The sequence below is a fragment of the Lepidochelys olivacea genome (assembly GCF_965140295.1).
Source record: "Lepidochelys olivacea isolate rLepOli2 genome assembly, chromosome: 10".
NCBI classification, from domain to species: domain Eukaryota; kingdom Metazoa; phylum Chordata; order Testudines; family Cheloniidae; genus Lepidochelys; species Lepidochelys olivacea.
In genome coordinates, this window is record NC_140420.1 from 84,965,037 (window position 1) to 84,988,870 (window position 23,834).

A 23,834-nucleotide genomic window follows, 5' to 3' on the forward strand; every position below is an offset into this window, starting at 1 on the left:
TTAGAGATGACAATTTCCTAACTCAAAAAATGTTTCACCCAGCAAGGAGGATTCTATATAAGACTTTGTCCTGACAAATAAAGAGGAACTGATCATAGAACTGAACATGAATGGTAATTTAGGTACAAGTGATCATGACTTGATCATCACATTTATAATGTGCAACAGAATAAAATCCAGACCAGTGATGCATATGCTTGTTGCTTTAAAAGGGCCAATTTCACAAAGCGGAAAAAAATTATGAGCCAAATCATCTGGAAGGAGGAATTTAATCAGAAAAAAATGAATAATTGGGAATTGTTTAAGAACATTTAACTAGATGCCCAAAATGCACAACTGAGGAAGAAGGTTGCACTGGTTAAAAATGGACTTCCCTTTGAGGGAAAGTGAAGGCAGTGATAAAAAATTTAAATATATAACAAATGAAAGAAAGGGGAAGTTGATAGTAGCAAACGGATAGTAGTAAATATAAATCAGAAGCTAGGAATTTGAGACAATTGATAAAGGAAGCAAAAAGACACAAGGAGAAATCTATGGCCAGCATTGTTAAGGACAGTAAGAAGGAATTTTTAAAGTATATTAGGAACAAAAATAATCCTAATAATGGTATTGGTCCACTATTAGATGGAAGTGGTAGAATTATCAATAATAATGCAGAAAAGGCAGAAGCATTCAATAAATATTTGTTCTGTATTTGGGAAGAAACAGATGATGTAGTCATATATGATAACACACTTTCCATTCCACTAGAATCTCAGGATCATGTTAAACAGAACCTACTAAAATTAAACATTTTTAAAATCAGAAGGTCTGGATAACTTGCTTCCAAGAGTTTTAAAAGAGCTGGCTGATGAGCTTGCTGGACCATTAATGTTTACTTTCAAGAAGTCTTGGAACACCAGGAAAGTTGCAGAAGACTGGAAGAAAGCTAATGTGCCAATATATAAAAGCATAAATGGAATACCAGTCTGACATTGATCCTGGGCAAGATAACGGAGTGGCTGATACAGTCTCGATTAATAAGGAATTAAAGGAGGGTAATATAATTAATGCTAATCAACATGAATTTATGGATAATAGATCCTGTCAAACTAACTGGATATCTTTTTTGATGAGATTATAAGTTCGGTTGATAAAGTGATAGTGTTGATGTAACATACTTCTGTAAGGCATTTGATTTAGTATCACAACATTTTGATTTTAAAAAATAGAATACAGAAATTAACCTGGCACACATTAAATGGATTAAAAGCTAGCTAACTGATAGGTCTCGAAATGGCACAGGTGTGACAGCAGCTGGAATACTGTGCAGTTCTGGTGTTCACAATTCAAGAAATTATTGGCGAGTGTTCAGAGAAGACCCACAAGAATGATGAGAGGATTAGAAAACCTGCCTTACAATGATAGACCCCAGGAGCTCAATCTCTTTAGTTTAACAAAGAGAAGGTTAAGGGATGACTTGACTACATCTGTAAGTACCAAGAAATATTTGATAATGAGCTTTTTAGTCTAGCAGAGAACAGTCTAACATGATCCAGGGGCTGGAAATTGAAGCTAGACAGATTCCAACTGGAAATAAGGCATACGCTCTTAGCAGTGAGGGTAACTAACCATTGGAACAACTTACCAAGGGTTGTGGTGGGCTCTCCATCACTGACAATTTTTAAATCAAGACTGGGTGTTTTTCTAAAAGCTTTGATCTAGGGATTACTCTGGCCTGCGATGTACAGGAGGTCAGACTATAATAGTCCCTTCTGGACTTGGAATCTATGAGGATGTGAAAGCCTCCTCTTTACCCCAAACCCCAGGATGGGGACTTTCATGTAACAGAATAGATTCTGATCATGCATCTCCTTACAAAGAAGAGGAAACCACTTATGTGTCAGAGGAGTAATTAAAACAAACTAGCAATTGCACAGGAAACAGTCACTGGTAATTTGATGCTGCTGAGAATAACAGTGAATCGGCATTGTGACTGGAAAGTGGACTCACAGGGGTAAGTTTTGGGAGTTTTGTTTGTTGAGCCAATTGTTAACTGGGTCATCACCACACAGGGCCCAGCTGGGAAAGGTCAATTATTACTTTCTGATACAAATTAAATCTCCCTGTCGGGAATCCGGCCTCTCCACTGGTAATGTGCCCATCATTGCAGGAGCCCCACCCACACGAGGGCATCACACGTGGGACAGGAACTGAGCCCACGGCCAAGAGGTCAGAGGCTTACACATGAGACTGTAGAGAAGCCCAGGGACAGGAGGGGATGGGACAAGATTGTCCTGGCCTCTCACGTGCCTTTTCTGGGGGCCATATGTGCTGTGAGTTCTCATCCTGCCTGAGGCTGCCAGCCCTCCAAGGAGGCCTGTGCCACTCACCTGGCTCAGCAGGGATGGCCCTGGAGCAATGGAAATATTGGTGGTACCCCAACCTGCACAAGGCACGGTGCTCTGGAGCCAGGCCTCTCTCCTGACTGGCTGGAAGCTTCAATTTGTAACTGCATCCCCCACCTTGCCACAGCCCATCAACACAGCTTGGGCTTAGCCCTTCCTAGCGGCTCTTGGAGCAGGAGTGGAGGGATGTATGTCACAAGCCCAGAGAGAAGGCAGGCTGCCAGCTCACACTGGTCCAGAGAGGGTGCATTTCTCCACAGGCTCAGGCTACCTGTGAGCTACCTGCCACTGAGAGGGAAGGGCCAGGAGACGTGGAATCCAAAACCTTGGCTAAGAACAGCCCCCACAATCGAGGGATCGTCACAGTTGCTCCTATTGGTCACCCTGACAGAATCCAGCCCAGGAAACCTAGTCCCATTTGTGGCCAACAGCCAACTGTACTGATTTTACGACAGATTCATCTGCAGCACTTGCTGCTCTGGGGACGGAGACCCTGGTGATTTGACTTCTGCAGACAGAGGGAACTTGCAATTTCCAAACGCACCTGGATCAAAGCAGGCTGGTCCAGTGCTGATGCCCACCTCTTACGTTGCGTAATTGTTAACTTCCAAGGTCATCTGGAATGACAGCCAATGAGAAAGAGCATTTCCTGGCTTGCTGAAATTCTGACTGAAACTCCAGCCCAGTGGGACATCATGTGCTTTGCATGTTATTGTCGAGCTTTTTCCTGTTATATCTACATTGTTCACCAGCTGAGTTATGTGCTGAAGCCCTATCTGAGCTGTGGTGACATAGCACTATTTTGGGGGGATGCACTGTGATACTCTGCCAGGGCAGGCAGTACAAGCTGTGCCCCGGCCCACAGCTGTGCTGCATCAGTAGCGTTAGGGCTTCCCTTGAATCAGCGTAACCCTGGGGGTGCCAGGGGTCTGTTCTGCCCTCACTGCAGGGCGGGGGGCAGGGGAGCTCTTTGATGGCCAAGAAGTAGCTACCAGAGATCTCCCCTCCCCACAGTCTAGGACGGGGCAGCAATGACAGGACAAACCCATGTCCGGCTAGCTACTGCCTATGAAACAAGTCTCACCAGATACATAAAGCCCTGGGGTTTGGATATGGATTGGGGTCCCGGGAGGGGTTGGGGGGTCCATGGAGGGGGCAGTCAGGGGACAAGGATGGGGGGGGTTGGATGGGTCAGGGGTTCTGAGGGCGGGAAGTGGGAGGGGCAGATACAGGGTGGGGCCCAGCCTGTTTGGAGTGGCACAGTTTCCCCTACATACCGTTTCACAATCCTGATGTGGCCTTCAGGCCAAAAACTTTGCCCACCCCTGGTCTAGACGTTAGGGCAGCACCTGAGGGTCACAGAGTACAAAGCCAGAAGTGGCCATTGTGCTCCTCAAGTCTGACCTCCTGTCTAGCAGAGGCCAGTGACAGTCACCCAACTACCCCTGCACTGATTCCGTACCTTGTGGGGATGGACACTCCTCCACCACTGCCCTTGGCTGTTTGGTCCAATGGTTATTTTTAGTCCAATGGTCATTCTCACTGTTAAACATTTGGGCCTAATTTCTAATCCGAATCTGGCTTGTTTCCAGCCACTGGATGAGAGTTTGACTTTCAGATCCATATGAATGTCCTGCCAGGTGCGGACTGGACCCATAAGTGGGTCTTTCCACTGGGGAAAGAGGGCAGCTAGCAACAGGCAGGAGCAGCACATAGCTCACCACCTTTCCAGCTCCTGAGGCCCCCCAGCTGTGGCTTCCGCAGGAAGGCTCACCAGCATGCAGCTCAGGCTCTGCCACCCCAGTGGTTGGGTTTCCTGGAAGCAGAAACCTCTTCCTTTCTTCCAAGAAGGTAGCAGAGAATTGCAGAAATTAGGTCAGTGCTTGTGACGCGGCCTGAAATCAATTTCTAGGGCAACCCAGGGCGGGGTGGGACCAGATAGGACCGAGGTAACCCTGATGCAGCCTTACAAGGGCTCCTGGAATTGCCCCACCTCCTCTTGACGGCTGTCCAACATGAATCATGGCAGCAGTTCTCTCCAGAACGCTGACCAAGCCAAGCAGGTGCTCCTGTGATAAGGTGTGGCCACACCCCGTGGTTAACAAACAAGTGCTCCCGTGACGTGCCACCGCACTGCAATGGTTAACACCTCAGCTTCTCTGTGAAATCCTGGGTATCTGCTATGACAGTGCATCATGGCCACTCCCCCGGAGCAGAACCGTGATGGCACACACAGACCACAATCACTTCTGCTGCCTGGCACTTCTGGGAAACACCAGCCACGACAGGCTCTATCAGTCCCAGGCACCCGAGAAAGGCTTCCTGTGCCCACTCCCCCAGCCCAGGAAAGAGGCTGCCCTTTTATTAAACCTTTGGGGCCCCTGCCCTGGAAGTCCCTATTCAGACACTGAGCTACGGCTGCTATGCCCCTCTGAAGGGCAGGCTGGGGGGCCCTGAAGGATGAATAGCGTGGCTGCAAATCAGAAGTGTGGAGGCCTGGGAAGGGGCATCAGGCTTCTTGTTTCCTGCGCAGGGAAATGGCTGCAGTGACTGGCCATTCCGTTGGGTTCACCTTTAATTTGTAGCCAGAACGGGAGTGTCAGGGCCGAGGGGCCTACTGATCGATACAAGACCCATCTCATCATGGCTCTGTCTCTGGAAGCAACTTGGTACATATTGACACCTGGCTGGGTGGCAACAGGATACCATGTGCAGCATGAATGGGCAAGGGGGATGGCCATGCTGTTAGCTGTCAGGTGAAAGGCAGGAGGTCTCCAAGCCCAGCAGGCTGTAATACAGTATATAGCTCACCCCACTGCACAGGGGCACCCCTATGGGAGCTCCTCACCATGGAGATATTGGAGACTTCAAGGCTCTGAGTGCTCAGCAATTTAACATCCAGGCTGATGAGTTTTATGGAATAGCCCCAAAGTTCATGGCCATCCTAGCCTGGCACTGCTGAGTCAGCTCTGGTATTGGACAATGGGCATCTGAGAGGCAATCACTTCCGCCCCTGCTTTGAGGGAGGAGCTAACCCGCCTCCTGGCATGAGGGCAGGTTCGGTGAGTCGCCCTCAGGACTCAGATGCATAAATGGTCCCTGCCCAGTGGAGCTCACAACATCCCAAACAGGGATGCAATGCAGCAAAGAGCAAACCCACCCTCCTGCCTCCCACTTCTTGTGGCTGGTGCAGGTCACCGCAGGGCAATTAGGTTCTTCCACTGCCCAACAGGGACCAAGACCTGGCGCTAACAGCAGGGATGTGACTCGTGCTCCTGGAGATCAAAACTAAGCTCCTGCTCTTTCCTCCACCAAACTCTTTGCTCTCCCTTATTCTCCATCATCACCGCCCCGCCTCCATGCCTGAATCCCATTGCTGTACTCCACACCGCCCCTTCCTCCCTTGTCCGGGGTCTTGTTATCCCTCCTGATCACTGGCCTCCCTCACGCCCACGCCCCAGAGGCGGCTGCAGCCCCTCTGGCGCCCCTAACCCCAGCCTGTCCCATACAACTGCTTACTCAGCCTGGGCCTGGCTCTCGGCTCTCATCCACCCGGCCCGCCCCGGCCCCGGCCCCCGGGGCCCCCGCCTGGGACGCCTCCCAACCCGAGAGGCCAGGCCCCCTCTGGGAGCAAACACCGCGGCTCCCCGCCAGGCCGCTCCGCTCCCCGCGATCCTCGGCGCTGCCCCGGGCCAGGCCCTCGGAGACGGGCGAGGCCGGCGAGGGAGGAGCCGCCGGCTGACCGGGCCCGAGCCCCCAGGGCTCCCGACTAGCCCTGTGTCCAGCGCCACCGTCCCACAATTCCCTGCGGCGCGGGGCCGACAGTCTATCATCTGCTTCCGGAAACTCTATCCCTCCTCCCGGACCCGTTCTGACGCAGTTCCGGTCAGTGGGAGGGCGAGAGCTCAGCTAGTTTCCGGTTCCGGGTCTTGGCGGTGATGCCGTGAGAGGGTGGTTCCGGTTCCGGTTCGGACGGTTGCCGGAGGCTGTCTGCGGTGTCGGTGGGTCCCGCGTTTGGGCCAGAAGCTGCCGCCATGTCGGTCCCCAGCGCCCTGATGAAGCAGCCGCCGATCCAGTCCACGGCGGGGGCCGTACCCGTCCGCAACGAGAAGGGTGAGAGCGGCCGGGGTGCGGGACGGGGGGGTGTCGGGCTCAGCCCGGGGTGCGGGGGGGTGGCGTCTCAGGGGAGGGGGGCGTGTGGAGACGGGGGGGGCGTCTCAGGGGAGGGGGGGCGTGTGGAGACGGGGGGCGTGTGGAGACGGGGGTGGCGTCTCAGGGGAGGGGGGGCGTGTGGAGACGGGGGTGGCGTCTCAGGGGAGGGGGGGCGTGTGGAGACGGGGGTGGCGTCTCAGGGGAGGGGGGGCGTGTGGAGACGGGGGGGCGTCTCAGGGGAGGGGGGGCGTGTGGAGACGGGGGGGCGTCTCAGGGGAGGGGGGGCGTGTGGAGACGGGGGGGCGTCTCAGGGGAGGGGGGGCGTGTGGAGACGGGGGGGCGTCTCAGGGGAGGGGGGGCGTGTGGAGACGGGGGGGCGTCTCAGGGGAGGGGGGGCGTGTGGAGACGGGGGGGCGTCTCAGGGGAGGGGGGGCGTGTGGAGACGGGGGGGGCGTCTCAGGGGAGGGGGGGCGTGTGGAGACGGGGGGGGCGTCTCAGGGGAGGGGGGGCGTGTGGAGACGGGGGGGGCGTCTCAGGGGAGGGGGGGCGTGTGGAGACGGGGGGGCGTCTCAGGGGAGGGGGGGCGTGTGGAGACGGGGGGGCGGCGGCGTCTCAGGGGAGGGGGGGCGTGTGGAGACGGGGGGGCGGCGGCGTCTCAGGGGAGGGGGGGCGTGTGGAGACGGGGGGGTGGCGGCGTCTCAGGGGAGGGGGGGTGTGTGGAGACGGGGGGGGTGGCGTCTCAGCATGGGGGATGGGGCCAGGTGGGTTTTCCCCAGCGTTAGTTGCTCTGGTGTCTTGGGAGCTGTGCCCTTTTTGTCCTGGGGTGCTGGGGCGGTGAGAAGCACAGGTCTGCAGTAACCCATCCCCCTCCCTCCTCACAGGTGAGATCTCCATGGAGAAGGTGAAGGTGAAGCGCTATGTGTCGGGGAAGCGGCCAGACTATGCGCCCATGGAGTCCTCGGACGAGGAGGATGAGGAGTTCCAGTTTATTAAGAAGGCAAAGGAGCAGGAGTTGGAGCCAGAGGAGCAGGAGGAAGATTCCTCCAGTGACCCCCGTCTGCGGCGCTTGCAGAACCGCATTAACGAGGATGTGGAGGAGAGGTGAGCTCCTGTCCATGACAGCCCTGGCTTAGTCAAAGAGAGAGACACAGCAAGTAGTGTCAGGCCCACCTGCCCTTGAGAGACCCTTACAGCTGTGGCTTTACAGTCACCTTCGTTACGTTTTCGGCAGTTTCTCTTTGTGAAAGACTGAGCCTTTGAAGCTGACTCTGCCGACATGCTGTCCAAGGCACTGTAAACAAACTGAAAATACGAAGAAATATATGGAAAGAAAAGGTTTTCTCTCAACTTTTTGTTATGGTAACTAGACTTTGCTTGAGTCAGTTGTAGGGATGCATTTTTCAGGTGTGTAACTTTTTGAAGTGTCCTTTTTATATATTCCCCACATCTTAAATAGACGGGTACAGGAAGGAAAAAACAGCCCTACACATTGTCACAAATAATTCTTTAGATGTAGGCTAGGGCAATTAGTCAGCAAGTTCTGAAAGTGACCATAAATAATACAGCTAGCTCCTTAAGGTCTTAACATGGGGAGGAAAGCAAAATCTATAAAACAGGATAACATTCTTGTATGGAGATAGGGGGACGTCATGTTACTGCATCTAATTGGGATAGACAGATGAGTAATGTTTGTTTAATTCACCTCAAGTCACTAATTCATGTCTACGAGGAGTATTCATATCTATGGGTCAGTTCTAGCATTGCCTCAATGTTTACAATTGCTAATGAAGACGCAGGATCCCAGCGGAAGCTGCATTTGCTAAGGTGGGATGAACAGAGGTGTCTATTCCTGAGCAATCCAGCTACTGGATCTTAAATGTCACCGTGTAAACCAACCTTCTGAGAAGAAATGTTACTTTTTCCAAACTTTGCTGCTGTAGCTCTGCCTGCAGCCTAGGTGCTCAGACTGCCAAGGAGAGTAACCCGTGGTTTGCACTGGAGCAGCATGTACATAAGTGCTGTGATTGTTACTGTCTCGTTATATTTCAGACACTGGTGGGTCTAGCCACGTTTTTTAGTTACCTGAGTATTTGAGATGAACGCATGTTCAGCTTGGCATGCTGAGATACACCTTTGCTGTGATTATTGGGCTATAACAGTGGGGTTAGGAGGGTTAGGACAGGGTCATTGTGGGGTTGGAATGGCTTGAGAATTCCTGGCTGGCTTATAGATTTTAAAGTCAGAAGGGACCATTATGATCATCTAGTCTGACCTCCTGCACAACGCAGGCCACAGAATCTCACCCACCCACTCCTGTAACAAACCCTTAACCTATGTCTGAGCTATTGAAGTCCTCAAATAGCTTGGATGTGTATGTATGGGGACTTCAGTTTGAAGCGCCCCAGAGCATTTAGATGGGCTGTGGCCTACGGTTGCTGCTTTATGGCAGTTGAATTGCAACGAAATGTTAACTTTGGTGTCTGTGCATAGACTCGCAAGGCACCGCAAAATTGTCGAGCCAGAAGTAGTTGGAGAAAGTGACTCGGAGGTGGAGGGAGATGCCTGGCGCATGGAACGGGAGGATACTAGCGAGGAGGAAGAAGAAGAGATTGACGATGAGGTATGTGCAGAGCTGCAAATGTGCTGGAAGCACCAGTTCCCCACGCTCTCTCAGCTGAGTTTCCACAGGGTGGGGTCCAGCTTCCTGCAGCTGAAAGCAGTACCAGATCCATGGGCAGATGGGTCTGGCTAATATGCGAACGAATCTGAAAGAGGTTAACTGTCTGTCTACAGATGGCCTCGACTTGCTATTTGGGTTACATGGGATAAGTATCATAGGATGAGAGGGAAGGTCCTCTCATGGATCAGTAAAAGATATGAAACAAAGGGTAGGAATAAATGGTGCGTTTTCACAATAGAGAGAGGTAAATAATGGGGTCCCCAATACTGGGTTGTGTGCAGTTCGACATATTCATAAATAATCTGAAAAAGGGAATGAACAGTGAAGTGGAAAAGTTTTCAGATGATACAGAATTATTCAAAATACGTAAGTCCAAAGTTGACTGCAAAGCGTTACAAAGGGACCTCAGAAAACTGGATGAGTGGGCAACAAACTGGGAGAAGAAATTCAACAATTGATAAGTGGAAAGTGTAATGCACATTGGAAAAAATAATTCTAACTACACATGTATAACGAGCTTTAAATTAGCTGTTACCATGCAAGAACTTTGAGTCTTCGTGGCTAGTTCTCTGAAAACTTCATCTCGGTGCACAACTGCGGTCAAAAAAGCAAACAGAATGTTAGGGACTATTGGGAAAGGGCTAGATCATAAGATCGAAAATATCATAATGCCACTCTATAAATCCACAGTACGCCCACACCTTGCATACTATGGGCAGTCTGGTTGCCCATCTCAGGATATAGTGTAACTGGAAAAGGTTCTTAATGGGCAACAGATGATCAAGGGTACGGAACGGCCTCCCTACAAGGGGAGACTAAAGAGACTGATGCTGTTCAGCCTAGAAGAGAGACGATGAAGGAGGGAGGTGATAGAGGGTTATAGGAGCGTGACTGGTGTGGAGGAGGTGACTGCAGAAGCATTATTTACCCTTTCACATAATACAAATGCCTTATTAAATTAATAGGCAGAACATTGAATACAACAGGAAATACTTTTTCACACAATGCACAGGCAGTCTGTGGAACATGTTGTCATGGGATGTTGTGAAGGTCAAAAGTAAAACTGGGTTAAAAAAAACCTACCTAGGTAAGTTCCTGGAGGACAAGTCTATCAATGGCTATTAGCCAAAATGGTAAGGGCTGCTACCCCTTGCTTGGGGTGACCCTAAATCTCTGACTGCCAGAAACTTGTTGGGGAAGATGGGGTGGATCTCTCCAAAGCTCCCTGTTCTGCACACTCTCCCTGAAGCTCTGGCAGTAACCACTGTCAGAGACAGGATACTGGTCTGGCCCAGTATGGCAGCTCTTATGTGCAGATGTCTCACCACTGGCCTTGCTGTGGGAGAGAACATTGGCTGAAGCCCACCCTGGTTTGCATGGTGAGGTATGCAGAGCAGTGGATCAGAGTGTGGCCTCTATGGAACAAGGAATCAGTACTGTTAATGCCAGTAAATTCCATCCATTTCACCCACTGCATGAAGGAGTTAGAATGGACTTAGGGCCTCTGCCCCTCTCGGGCTTTCCTTGGGGCAAACATCCTCCCCCACCCCTCTGCAAGAGAACTGGGGGTGAGTGGAAGGTCAGTAGTTCCACTGACTCCCTTTGGGTTTGGTGTGCCTCAATTAGGAAATTGAGCGTCGTCGTGGGATGATGCGCCAGCGAGCTCAGGAGAGGAAGAATGAGGAGATGGAGGTGATGGAAGTGGAGGACGAGGGCAGGTCTGGCGAGGAGTCTGAATCAGAGTCTGAGTATGAGGAGTACACAGACAGTGAGGATGAAACAGAGCCACGGCTCAAACCTGTCTTCATCCGCAAGTAGGTGGCGTACTTTGCTGTTGGGGGGTGGGGGATTGCTCACACCTGAAGGAGGACAGAATGCCAGCCTAGACGGAAAACGTGAAGGATCAGCCGGTGCACAGAGAAGTGGTGCTCGAGTTCGTTCTCATGTAACTGAGAAAGCAACTGGGGCACATGCTAATAGCACCTCAGGTTCTATCTGCAGGTCAGGTGCCGTCTCGGCACAGATATGCAGCATTTGTCTGTGTAATGGAGTGTCTGGGTGTGATAGATTCCAGGCAGCTGTTGTTTTTAGTGTCTGACACTGCAGCGTACGCAAGCTGGATGGGCTCAGAGTCTCTTCATGGTACTAGCTGTTATTTTTGGGTTGGTGCCGCTCAATGGTGATAGGGTGATTGCCAGTGAGGTGCAGAGTGCCACAGGAAATGGTTCTCTCCCCAGATCTGGGGGTGTTAGAGGCCGCTCGGAAAGTTGCTAAGGCAGCTGGGCCTGGAGCAGCACCAGACAGGTGAGGATCCCAGGGGCAGACACTGACTCCAGAGGAGCGAAATAGCCAGTGCTGGTGTGGGACTTCGAGAGGGATGGGTCAGGTGCGGTGGGAGGGGAAAAGAAGCCTGTGATGGCCCCTCTGTTCCAGGAAGGATCGAGTTACAGTCCAGGAACGAGAGGCAGAGGCCGTGAAACAGAAGGAGTTGGAGCAGGAGGCAAAGCGGCTGGCGGAGGAGAGGCGGAAGTACACGCTCAAGGTAATGGGGGACTGTCCAGTGGGGCAGAATATCTGTGGGAGGGGGAGAGGGTTGGTCTTGCAACAGGCTCAGTTCCCAGCTTGGTCCCCTCTGCAGATCGTGGAGGAGGAGACTAAGAAGGAGCTGGAGGAGAACAAGCGCTCGCTGGCTGCCCTGGAAGCGCTTGATACGGACGACGAGAACGATGAGGAGGAGTACGAGTCCTGGAAAGTGCGTGAGCTGAAGCGCATCAAACGGGACCGCGAGGAGCGAGAGGCGTAAGTGCTGCTGCAGCCTGGGCTTGGGGTTGAATGTCTCTAGTCCCTGACCCAGAAGACAGCGGCCACCAGGGGGCATCTTCCCTTCCCCATTTCCTGCTCTGTCTGCGGCCTAAGGCAGAGCAGAGGGCACCCGGTCTTAGCTCCTGGAGGGACAGGGCATTTGGTGCGTGCCCCTGGAATTTAGTGGGTTGAATTGCTTCCTGGAGCTTCAGTCTCTGGCCAGGGATGTGAGTGGGACAAGCTTTCTGTCCTCTGGGCAGAGCAGAGGGCATGGTGAGAGTAGGGCTGGCTCTAACGAGCTTCATGCCTCCTGCACAGACTGGAGAAGGAGAAGGCTGAGATTGAGCGCATGCGGAACCTGACGGAGGAGGAGCGCCGTGCTGAGCTCCGGGCCAATGGCAAGGTCATCACCAACAAGGCAGTGAAGGGCAAATACAAATTCCTGCAGAAGTACTATCATCGTGGGGCCTTCTTCATGGTGAGTGACTGCTGGGGCCCTGCTCTGTGGCAACCACGCCTGGAACAGTGCATTCCGTTCTGGATGCTTCAGGGGAAGGATTGGTTTAAGGGAAAGATTACAAGGGCTACAGCTGCATAGTGGCAACACAGCCACCGAAGAGTGTGTGGTGTCAGGAGACTAGGATGAGTCTGCTGTGTTTGACAGGTGTGAATCCCTAAGAGGGGGAAGGGTGTGATTTGGGCTTGCCTGAAGGTGAAGTTACATTGAATGCCAGGAAGCTTCCTAACAGTGAAATTGATTGTCACTTGACCTCCTGGGGGGTTTTCTCATGCATCCACTAATACAGGGGTGCTCAAACTGAGGGTCGGGACCCCTCAGGAGGTTGTGAGGTTATTATATGGGGAGTCATGAGCTGTCAGCCTCCACCCCAAACCCTGCTTTGCCTCCAGCATTTATAATGGTGTTAAATATATTAAAAAGTGTTTTTAATGTATGGGGGGGTCGCACTCAGAGGCTTGAGAATCACTGCACTAATACCTCTCTGGTAGTGACTGACAGATCTACGTGGATGTCTCGTCACTATTTGATCTCATATGGCCCAACACTCTTTCCACTCCCCCTTTCTCTGTCATTGTCAACCCGAATCTCTTCCCTGGCATTCAGGCCCGTAACCTGGGCTGATTTGTGTCTCCTCCATGTCCCACACATCCAGAACTTGCTGCTGTTTCCTCCACAACATCTCTAGAATCTGTCCTTTTTCGTTTCTACCTTTACAACTCAAACTCTCCTTGAGGCCCTCATCACTTGCCATCTCGCTGCAGTGACAGCCTTCCCACGCTGCCTCCTGCTGCCTTACGAAGTGTTGGTGCCAAAATCCATTGCCTTGTCTGTTCTATGCATGCTGTCCCCCCTGAATCCCTCCACTGGTGCCCTTCCTTTACTGGATCCTAGGCAAGCTTGTCACAGCTGTCAGAGGCAGAATCAAGTGGCCTGTTGTTTTGTCACTTCTGCCACATCATTAAAGCTAGCCTCATCTGCCCTTCTCATAAACAGACCCCTGCTTCTGCTGGCTGCACACACTGCCCTTCCTGAGCTCATCCACAAAGCCCCTGCCCTCAAGGAAGCTGTGGATAAACTGGAGAGGGGTCAGAGAAGAGCCATGAGAGTGATTACAGGATTAGAAAACCTGCCTTATAGTGATAGATTGAGCTCCTTGAGTCTGTCTGGTTTAACAAAGAGAAAGTTAAGGGGTGACTGATCCCAGTCTATAAGTACCTACCTGAGGAACAAATGTTTACCAATGGGCTCTTCAGTCTAGCATCAAAAGGTATAACATGGTCCCATGGCTGGAGTTTGAGACTGGACACATTCAGATGAAAATAAGGGCCTTGGAATCTGAATGGTGAGACCCCTTGCACACCTGCTTACATTTTGTTGTCTTGTGTATCCCAGGACTCTCCCCTTATGCTGTGACCCTTCCCTCTAACCTAGTGCAGTGCCCCAGAGCAGGAGGGTTGTAGGATGTTTGGAAAGTGCCTAAAAGCTACAAGAAACAAATGTGGTGGGAGGTTCTTTGCTTGCTGTATTTGCCACTGGTCTGAATAAAGCCCTGAAATGTGGACTGTTGAGGCTAATCATGTTCTAGACCCTGGAGATGGACTAGATGGGACACAAGTCTTGTCTCCAATTTCTGTGATTCTGACACAAGGAGGGAATCTTGAGTGTTGTTACCAGGACTCTTTGAACTATGCTGTTTGTGAAGAGTGTCCCTACCTGGTTTCCCTGGGGGCTTACTATAAATGACTGCCGCATGTCCGTCCCTCCCTAGGATGAAGATGAGGAAGTGTACAAAAGAGATTTCAGTGCCCCCACACTGGAGGATCACTTCAACAAGACCATACTGCCTAAAGTCATGCAGGTGTGTGTGCTGGAGATGGGCTTAGGGGAGTTGGGTGGGCTCTCAGCTAGCAGGGCCTTAGAGGGCACCTGTGCTCTGGGGTGACACGGAGGCTTGGTCCACAGTGGAGCAGTGGTGCCGTGTACTCTGAGGATGCTGCAGGTCCTGCTTGCGGGGGGGTTGCTGCTCACACAATTTTTTTCTCCCTAGGTCAAAAACTTTGGGCGCTCTGGGCGGACCAAGTATACACACCTGGTGGATCAGGACACAACCTCCTTCGACTCTGCTTGGGGCCAGGAAAGTGCACAGAACACCAAGTTCTTCAAGCAGAAGGCAGCCGGTGTGCGGGACGTCTTTGAGAGACCATCGGCTAAGAAGCGGAAAACTACCTAAGGGAGTGCCCAGGACAGTGTCATGCTGCAGACAGCAGGGTGGAAAGGCACTTGTCTGACATGGGTCCTAACCCTGCCAGAAATCTTGCGAGTGCGTTGGGGCATAAAGTGCACCTGTCTTGGCCAATTCCTTCTACTCTCCATTTGTTGAGCTGGGTGTTGCATTCTGTACTCCAGCGCTGAGCTCTCACCATTCTGCCTGGTAACCTGCGCGGGGCTGCACAGACTTTCCACCTGGCTCAATTGGAATTAGAGGAAAAGTCCATCCTTGTGCTAGGCTAGCCAGACCCAGTGCTGAATGGCTTTCGCCCCCACCAGCCCCAAGGAACTAGACAGCTTCCCAGATTCCCACTGCCAGAGGGCAGCAAATTCCCAGTTCTCTTGGAATTAGCAGCAGGGTCCTACGGGCTGCTCCAAAGTATCTCCCCACCTCTGCACCACACCCCATCTACAGTTGGGAATGTAGTTCCCTTTTGTTCTCTGGAACAGCTGTAACAGTCTCCTCTGCCCCACCTCTGAGGGGCTTCCAAGTCTCTTTGGCCTAGCCCTCTGCTTGGCTCTAGGCTCCCCTACCTGTACAGTCGGGTATGGGGCTCTTCCAGGCCCTAAGGCACAAGACCTGAGTTTTGATTAAAAGCTGTTTTCTCACAAGACTGGTGTTGCTATCCCTGTGGGGGGAGGGAGGGGCACGTTGGTGGCTGAAGCAAGGCACTCTTCCTTCTCTCGGGGCTGCGGACCTCAGCTCACAGCAGGTGCAGGGTTAGGGCAGTTGTGCTCACTAAACCTGCTGGTGTGCGCTGGATGGAATCCTGGCTTTGAGTGAGGAGGTGACTCAGCAGCTGTTCCCTTCAGCCCTGCCTGCTACAGCTGTGTATCCCAGCACTGTTTCTGCTCTCCTTTAGGGGGTATTCTGTGCTGGTGCCCTGGCTTTGTGCTATTCGGCTGTTAGAGCTACAGCCCACCATCTCCTCTGGGAAGCAGCTTTCTCACACCAAGCAGTCAGTGCAGGCAATAAACAAATTCCCCACGAGCCAGTCTTGGCCACAGCTAGAGACTGAAGAGATGCTCTGCCCCTCCAGCAGCTATTCAGAGGAAGGGTGAACACACAGCCCCCTAACTGGGCACAAGTTGAAGCTAGTTTTCTCTCTCGCCCTTCAACTCTACACTGCCTTTAAGAGCCAAGTCCCTGCTGCCAGGACAAGTTTTTTAACAACCAGGCTTGCCAGGGAGTTTCAGTAGGGAGCTGTGACCCTATAAAGCAGCCTGTGAGGTGTTGAAACCAGGGGCATGCTCTGAGTCAGCCAGAACCTCCCCTTAAATTAACCCCAGACATGTTACATGCCACACACCTCAGGGCTTCTAGCATGGTGTAAATAGAGAAGGTCTCTGCCCTAAGCCCATGTGGTTTTAGGAGCTGACAAAAGGGGAAGATAATATGGGCTTAATGGAGGAAAGACTGAAGCCAGTGGAGCTCAGATAAGAACTAGAAAGGCTCTAGACTGCAAGCCTGTGAACAGCATGGAGAGAAACAGACTTGGGGGTGATGGAGCAATATAAAGGCAGAAGGGAATAAAGTTTATATCAAAGAACCATTCAGCAGGGGTGGGAATGTTACCCCATCTCTTCCTTTTGAGAGCTCAGCCATTGTTCTCTGAAGGGGGTTTAAGTGAACACTTCATTCAGAAAATGCTCCCTCAGCTCTGTACTCACCACCCTGGTGAGCTTTACAGGCCAGATCTCATGTGTCTCATTTCTGACACCATATTCATTCCTAACACAGCAGAGCACCATGTGACACAGGTGTGCAAGTAGCCTGCCATCTACACAGAGCACTGTGGTCAAAGTTGTCTACAACAGGTGGATGGTAGCACACTTTCAGGTTTCTCAGAGCCTGTTCATAGCTGCTTTACAAACTGCATCCACAGAAGGTTACGGATGTCTTTATTTCAATAAGTTAATACATGTAGCATCTGACTAGTCTCACTCTGTCAAACAGTTATTGGGAAGGCAGTGCACATGGCAGGGGTGACAGCACAAGACATTTCATGAAGTCCCAATAAGAGTCTTCCTCCCTCGTTCCCTTCTCAAAGTGGTCCAGTAGGAATGTGGTTAGTTGGTGAGGGTGATCAGAGCCTCCACCACGTTGCCCATATGTTCTCGCAGACTACGCTCCGCTGCTGCCCGAGAGATCTCCATCTCATTCATCTGCAGGGAAGGGAGCAGAGATAAGAGACGCTGCACAACAGCACACAAGAAAAGGGTTGGACTCAATTAAGGTTTGGTACTCCAGCATTACTGAGGCCTCAACCAAGAGTATGAGTCACACAGCTGCTGCAGAGTCCAGCTACTGTTCCTGGCCTACTACAGTGCAATGCAGCAAAGCAGGGTGGATAAAAATCAGTGATTTGTAAAAAAGTTTTTGATAGGCTTTTTCCTCAAAAAGCATTTTATCTAACGATAGTTTTAATTAAGATACATGATAGCTCAAAGATATCTCACTACGGAATAGGGATTATTAATTCTATAGTATGAGAATATATTCATGCAATGTTTACAAAAAGTTTTGTACATGAGTTCCCATAGTTCATGGATTAGGGACCCAATCTTATGGAGTTCCAGGGGCTTCTGTATAGATTATTTAGGTTAATGTTTCTATCTACCCAATGGGACTCAGTGCTCAGTCTAGAAGATACCATCAGAGATTAGTTTTGCAGTTCTCAAACTGTGGATTTGTGTCTCCAGAGATAACATGCTTGTTAACAGCAAAAATATTTATAAATATATAGAGGTGAGAAACAACAGACCTCAACCCTATTGTCCCTCCACAAATTTGTGTACACAGAGTCAATCCCTTACCTCTCTCTAAAAGTGCAAAGTTTCAAAAAGTTCAATGAATAGAAGATTGTTGGGGGGTGGAATAGATCTGGACAAGGAGAAGAAGTCTGGAGATAAATGTGAGAAGGGAGGGAGAGGCAGTAGAAACAAAAGTGAAACTGTTTGAGCAGCATATTCCAAAGTCTTGAGGTCTTGCTGAGTGTAGCCTTCTTTGATTTGAGATCTACTCTACTGTTCTCTCACTAGAAGGGAAAACCCATAATGGCAGCAGGCCGTAAAAGAGACCCAGTTTGGGAATATTTTAATGAACTTCCTCTACCTGTGGGTAAGACAGGCATGCGTGCAAAATGCAAACAGTGCAACAAAGAAATGCAAGGCCTGGTTGCCCAAATGAAACAACACCATGAGAAGTGTTCCTTCTCAGGAGGAAGCTGCATAGATGATGATGAAAGGAACATGTCTGAACATGCAGGATCTTCAGGTTGATAAACTTTTTTTATTTCATACTTCTTTCTTAAGGACTGCCTGTCTTCCTTCTGGACTATTCTTGAATTCTCATGTTTGAGCAAAAAATATAGCTGTTACTCTATGATACTATCATTTTAGATGCAGTTGTGATAAAAATAAATAGCTGCAACAGGCAGATCTTCCTTTTACAATTTCACCTTTAGAGTAGTACTGAGTGTCAGTGAATGCAATGAGTAACACTAAATAAGCAGTATGGTAATAATAATTAAATAATGGCATGGGCTTATTTTGTTTAGGAGAATCCATCCTCAACATACAGGATTCTGAAGACTATCCACCTTCAAGATCACCCTCATTTTCTATAGTTTCAGAGTTATCTGCCAATGACAGTGTTTCAGTCACATCATGTATGTCACATAGCCACAGTATATCTATCACCTGTAGCAAAAAGAAAAAAAAAATCTCCATCATCCAGAAACAACCATAGATAAGTTTGTGATAAGAACCAGCAGATTATAAAAAGAGGTAATTGATGAAAAAATTGCCTGATTTGTTTATGCAACAAACTCTCCTTTTTCTATGATTGAGAACCCACACTTCATTAACATGGTTCAGTCATTAAGACCAGGATACAGTCCACCCAACAGAGCAGATGTCTCAGGCAAACTGTTGGATAAAGTGTATGAAAGAGAAATTGAGCAATGTGCAAACGGTCTAGAGCAAGGGTAGGCAACCTATGGCACGTGTGCCAAAGGCGGCACGAGAGCTGATTTTCAGTGTCACTCACAGTGCCCAGGACCTGGCCACCGGTCCAGGGGGCTCTGCATTTTAATTTAATTTTAAATGAAGCTTCTTAAACATTTTAAAAACCTTATTTACTTTACATACAATAGTTTAGTTATATATTAAAAAGACTTATAGAAAGAGACCTCCTAAAAATGTTAAAATGTATTACTGGCACGCAAAACCTTAAATTAGAGTGACTACATGAAGACTCGGCACACCCCTTCTGAAAGGGATGCCAACCCCCTGGTCCAGAGGGTAAAACTGTTAGCCTGAGTCTCGAAGGGTGGAGCAATGTCCACAATGATCCTGTTGTATGCGCTTGTGTGACCACAGAAGAAGGGAATGTCTTCCTTACAGAAACAATTGATACATCAGGAAATGCACACACAGGAGAATACTTACAAGAAGTAGCAGTAAAAGCTTTAACAAACTGTGAAAAAAAATGTCTAGTACGCAGCTTGGTCACAGACAATGCTGCAAATGTATCCAAGATGAGAAGAAATTATTTAGAAGAGAGTCCTAAGCTAATAACAGGTTTCAGAGTAGCAGCCGTGTTAGTCTGTATTCGCAAAAACATACGGTTGCAGTGCTCATTTGATGCACCTCCTAGCCAAAGACTTCAGTGTTCCTGAAATAAAGGCTAATGTTGTTGAAATTGCAAAATACTTCCATAACAACCACTTTGCAGCAGCTGCTCTGAAAAAAGTGGGAGGAACCAAGCTAACCCTCCCACAAGACGTGAGATGGAACTCAGTAGTGGACTGTTTTGAGCACTATGTCAAGAACTAGCCTAATCTGATGACCGTTTGTGAACAAAATCGTGAAAAAATAAATAGATGTCACTGTCACAGCCAAAGTTCTCAACATTGGGCATAAGAGAAATGTTGGACACATGCTGAGTACCCTGAAGCCTATTTCCGTAGCCTTGAACAAAACGCAGGGAAATAGTTGTTTTATTCCTGACACTGTTGAAATTTGGAAGGAATGGAGTGAGATCTTTAAAAGAGAAATATGCAGTGACAGAGTTAAATTACAAGCATTAAAAAAAAAAAGAATGGGACAAGCACTATCTCCAGCTCATTTTCTTGCAAATATTCTCAATACTTGGTACTAGGGTCAAACCTTAACTGCTGAAGAAGAGGAGTCGGCTACAACATGGACATCCAGCAATCAGCCCTCCATAATGCCAACTATAATAAACTTCAGGGCTAGGGGTGAACTATTCAAGAAATATATGTTTGCTGACGATGTTTTAAAGAAAGTCACACCAGTGAACTGGTGGAAGTCAGTTAAGCACTTGGTTTCAGAGCCTCTTGAAGTGATAATCTCACTAACAGCAGTAGCTTCTTCTGCCAGTGTAGAAAGAATATTTTCTTCCTTTGGACTAATTCATTCCAAATTGAGAAATCGTTTGGGACCTAAAAGATCAGGAAAGCTTGTTTTTCTTTTCCAGATTGTGAACAAACAGGAAAATGAAGGTAAAGACGACTGAGTTAGACACAGAAGCCAATATTTTAAGTTTCTCATGTTGACCTGGCTGACATCGTCAATTTAATTTTTGGTTTAAAAAAAAATTAAACTATTTTAGTTAAAAACAATTTTAACAAAAACAAACCTTATTTTAAAAAACTTAAATGTTTAACTAAATTCAAAAATTCATATGCTTGTTTTGTTAAAATATTGTATGTTTGCTGTTGAAGAAAAAAATCCAGAATACATAACGTTGTTGTTTTAGTTAAATAAAACAATTTAAATGTCTGTCTGGTGATGTTCTCTTCCTAATACAGCATGGCAAAAAAAATCTTCCAAATATTAATGATTAACCTGTTGAATTGGAGATAGTTCACCTCAAATATCCATTTCAATTACCTTTGGTAAATGAAATAAACCAAACAATCATTCATTTTCTGATATAGCTGTAAAACTAATCTGAAAAGTTTTCAATATAAATCACTTAAAATGTATAGTGTGTTCCGTTTAAAAATGAAACCTACATCTCTCTCTGAGTTGTGAAGAATATGTATTAAGGTTATAACAACCAACAAGAATGCATTTTTATGTAGAAATCCACGATTAAATTGAGTCTTCCTGACTAGCGATTTAAATCAAATCCACCCTGCCTTCCATACTCACAATCAGTTCCAAATCTTCTTTCTTGATAGTAACTTTTGCCAGTTCCTTTTCCCTGTAACAAAAGGAATCAGAACATCAAGCACCAACACCACAGGCTCCAGACCAACTCAGTCACAACTGTAAAGTACAATCAGAAAGCTTGCAGCAACTCCTTGTTGAAGCATAAAGCCACCAGTCTTGAGACTGGACTTGGACAGGCAGGAAGTTTAACCAGAAAAACTACCCTGGTCCCCTAGGCCAGTGGTTTTCAAACTTTTTTTCTGGGGACCCAGTTGAAGAAAATTGTTGATGCCTACGACCCAGTGGAGCTGGGGATGAGAGGTTTGGGGTGTCGGAGGGGCTCTGGGCTGGGGTGCAGGCTCTGGGCTGGGGCCAGGATGAGGGGTTTGGGGGGCTCAGGGCTGGGGCTTGGGAGGGGGTCAGGGCTCAGGGCTGGGTGGTTTGGGGCTCTACGTTTGGGGAGGGTAGCGCTCAGGGCTGGGCAGAGGGTTGGGGCACGGACTTACCTCCGACAGCTCCCTGTCAGCGGCACAGCCAGGGTGCAGAGGCAGGCTTCCTGCTTGTCCTGGCACCATGGACCGCACTGTGCCTGATGCGGCCAGCAGCACGCCCAGCTCTTAGGTAGAGATGCACAAGCAGCTCTGCAGGGCTCTCGCCCACAGGCACCGCCCCCTCCAGCTCCCATTGGCTGTGTGGAGCTGGTGTCTGGGGCAAAACACAGAGCCCCACGGCCCCCCTGCCTGGAAGCCAGACCTGCTGCTGGCCGATTCCGGGCGCAGTGCGGTGTCAGAACAAATAGCAAGGCAGCACCACCAACAGGACTTTTAATGTCCCGGTCAGTGCTCACCAGAGCAACCCAGTGCCTTACATGTGACCCGCACTTTGAAAAATGCAGCCCTAGGCCTCCTGAAGAAGCTTCTGCATGTGCAAAGCTAAGTCACCTATTGCTGGACTGACTGGCTCAGGAACTGAAAGCCCTGCTTGGCATGGACCAGAATTGTCTGAGCTTCAGCTCCAAAGAAGCTATTTTAACCTACAGCAACAAATAAGGCTGATCCTTAACCTGTGGCTGCACTGGGCTCAGACTAGGGCGTGGGGGTTGCGTCTCAAAGCTCTATGCTGGAAAGGGGCAAGAGGTGCAGGGAGCGCTTACCTCTCTTGTTTTGCTTTCTGCTCTCTGGATCTTCGGTCTCCAATCACGGACATGGCCTGGGCAGGAGGAGCAGGGACGGTTACCGCCAGCACACAGAGGGAGCGGTCTCCCCGCAGCCCAGGAAGGCAGCACAATCACTTCAGCATACACTACCAGGCCAAGCTGAACATCTTCCCAACACCCCGGCCCCGAGGAGCCACACGCTGCAGCCTCTCGGGCTGGAATCTCAGGCCACTGCCAGTGGGTGGGGAAGAGCCACAGGCAGCTTCTACGCCCCAGCTCCAGGGTCAAGTTCTGAATGGGCCCCCCACGCGTCCGCGTCCCCACACCCACGCCCGGCCGGCCCCTCCCCCACGCCCCGCTCCCCCGGCCCCTCCCCACGCCCGGCCGGCCCCTCCCCCACACCCCGCTTCCCCGGCCCCTCCCCCACACTTCCCCACGCCCCGCTCCCCCACGCCCGGCCGGCCCCTCCCCCACACCTCCCCACGCCCGGCCGGCCCCTCCCCCACGCCCGGCCGGCCCCTCCCCCACGCCCGGCCGGCCCCTCCCCCACACCTCCCCACGCCCCGCTCCCCCGGCCACTCCCCACGCCCGGCCGGCCCCTCCCCCACGCCCCGCTCCCCCGGCCCCTCCCCACGCCCGGCCGGCCCCTCCCCACGCGCCCCGCTCCCCCGGCCCCTCCCCACGCCCGGCCGGCCCCTCCCCCACGCCCCGCTCCCCCGGCCCCTCCCCACGCCCGGCCGGCCCCTCCCCACGCGCCCCGCTCCCCCGGCCCCTCCCCACGCCCGGCCGGCCCCTCCCCCACACCTCCCCACGCCCCGCTCCCCCGGCCCCTCCCCCACGCCCCGCTCCCCCGGCCCCTCCCCACGCCCGGCCGGCCCCTCCCCCACACCTCCCCACGCCCCGCTCCCCCGGCCCCTCCCCACGCCCGGCCGGCCCCTCCCCCACGCCCCGCTCCCCCGGCCCCTCCCCACGCCCGGCCGGCCCCTCCCCCACGCCCCGCTCCCCCGGCCCCTCCCCACGCCCGGCCGGCCCCTCCCCCACGCCCCGCTCCCCCGGCCCCTCCCCCACGCCCGGCCGGCCCCTCCCCCACACCTCCCCACGCCCCGCTCCCCCGGCCCCTCCCCCACGCCCGGCCGGCCCCTCCCCCACACCTCCCCACGCCTGGCCGGCCCCTCCCCCACGCCCCGCTCCCCCGGCCCCTCCCCACGCCCGGCCGGCCCCTCCCCACGCGCCCCGCCCGCACCGTCTCCAGGTTCGAGCTCTGAATCTCCTTCTCCTCCGCATAGTCCGTGACCCGCTCCAGGTCCGCGGCGCCGCTGTCGTGTTTCCGGGGCTTCTCAGCCGGCCGCCCCCCGGCCCCGTCCGCGCCGCCCCCGGCGCCGTTCGGCTCCGTCTCCAGCTCCAGCTCCACGTCCCCCTCCGCCGCCATCGCGTCGCCGGCCCCGGACTTCCGCTTCCGGTCACGAGACTTGGGCCAGTCGCGGCGGCGGAACCAGCGAGACGCGCCCGGCGGGACAGAGCGGCCGGGCGCCACCCGCGGCCGGGCGGGGAATAGCGCCCGGCGCGCGGCCGCGGGGACTCGGGGCTCGCCCGTGGCATCAGCCCAGGCCCGTCTCTGCCGGCGCGGGTGCGAAGGAGCGCGGGGGTGGGGGCCGCGGGGACACGGGCCTGCCCGGAGCCCCTCCC

At 51.6% G+C, this 23,834-nt stretch overlaps 2 protein-coding genes across 2 annotated transcripts; one reads left to right on the forward strand and one right to left on the reverse strand.

Annotated features, from left to right (window-relative positions):
* Window positions 1-6,317: 6,317 nt before the first annotated feature.
* MFAP1 (microfibril associated protein 1) lies at window positions 6,318-15,421 on the forward strand. The gene is made up of 9 exons (XM_084640825.1): window positions 6,318-6,500; window positions 7,421-7,640; window positions 9,030-9,159; window positions 10,846-11,033; window positions 11,653-11,761; window positions 11,858-12,018; window positions 12,340-12,499; window positions 14,310-14,399; window positions 14,589-15,421. The coding sequence occupies exons 1-9, from the start codon at window positions 6,422-6,424 to the stop codon at window positions 14,769-14,771; spliced, it is 1,320 nt and encodes a 439-aa protein (XP_084496951.1). The 5' UTR covers window positions 6,318-6,421; the 3' UTR covers window positions 14,772-15,421.
* A 1,273-nt stretch (window positions 15,422-16,694) lies between these two features.
* HYPK (huntingtin interacting protein K) lies at window positions 16,695-23,616 on the reverse strand. The gene is made up of 4 exons (XM_084640826.1): window positions 23,392-23,616; window positions 22,146-22,201; window positions 20,993-21,044; window positions 16,695-16,975 (listed from the first exon to the last, which is right to left on the reverse strand). Exons 1-4 carry the CDS (start codon window positions 23,575-23,577, stop codon window positions 16,880-16,882), a joined length of 390 nt encoding a protein of 129 aa, XP_084496952.1. The 5' UTR covers window positions 23,578-23,616; the 3' UTR covers window positions 16,695-16,879.
* Between the last annotated feature and the right edge of the window lie 218 nt (window positions 23,617-23,834).

Excerpts from the sequence above, each read along its gene's own strand:
- MFAP1 (XM_084640825.1), top strand. The coding sequence starts at position 6,422 with ATGTCGGTCCCCAGCGCCCTGATGAAGCAGCCGCCGATCCAGTCCACG. Across the intron at positions 9,160-10,845 it reads AAGAAGAGATTGACGATGAG|GAAATTGAGCGTCGTCGTGG; the intron begins GTATGTGCAGAG and ends TGCCTCAATTAG. Across the intron at positions 11,762-11,857 it reads GGCGGAAGTACACGCTCAAG|ATCGTGGAGGAGGAGACTAA; the intron begins GTAATGGGGGAC and ends TCCCCTCTGCAG.
- HYPK (XM_084640826.1), bottom strand. The coding sequence starts at position 23,577 with ATGGCGGCGGAGGGGGACGTGGAGCTGGAGCTGGAGACGGAGCCGAAC. Across the intron at positions 22,202-23,391 it reads AGAGCTCGAACCTGGAGACG|GCCATGTCCGTGATTGGAGA; the intron begins GTGCGGGCGGGG and ends CCTCCTGCCCAG. Across the intron at positions 16,976-20,992 it reads AAGAAGATTTGGAACTGATT|ATGAATGAGATGGAGATCTC; the intron begins GTGAGTATGGAA and ends CCTTCCCTGCAG.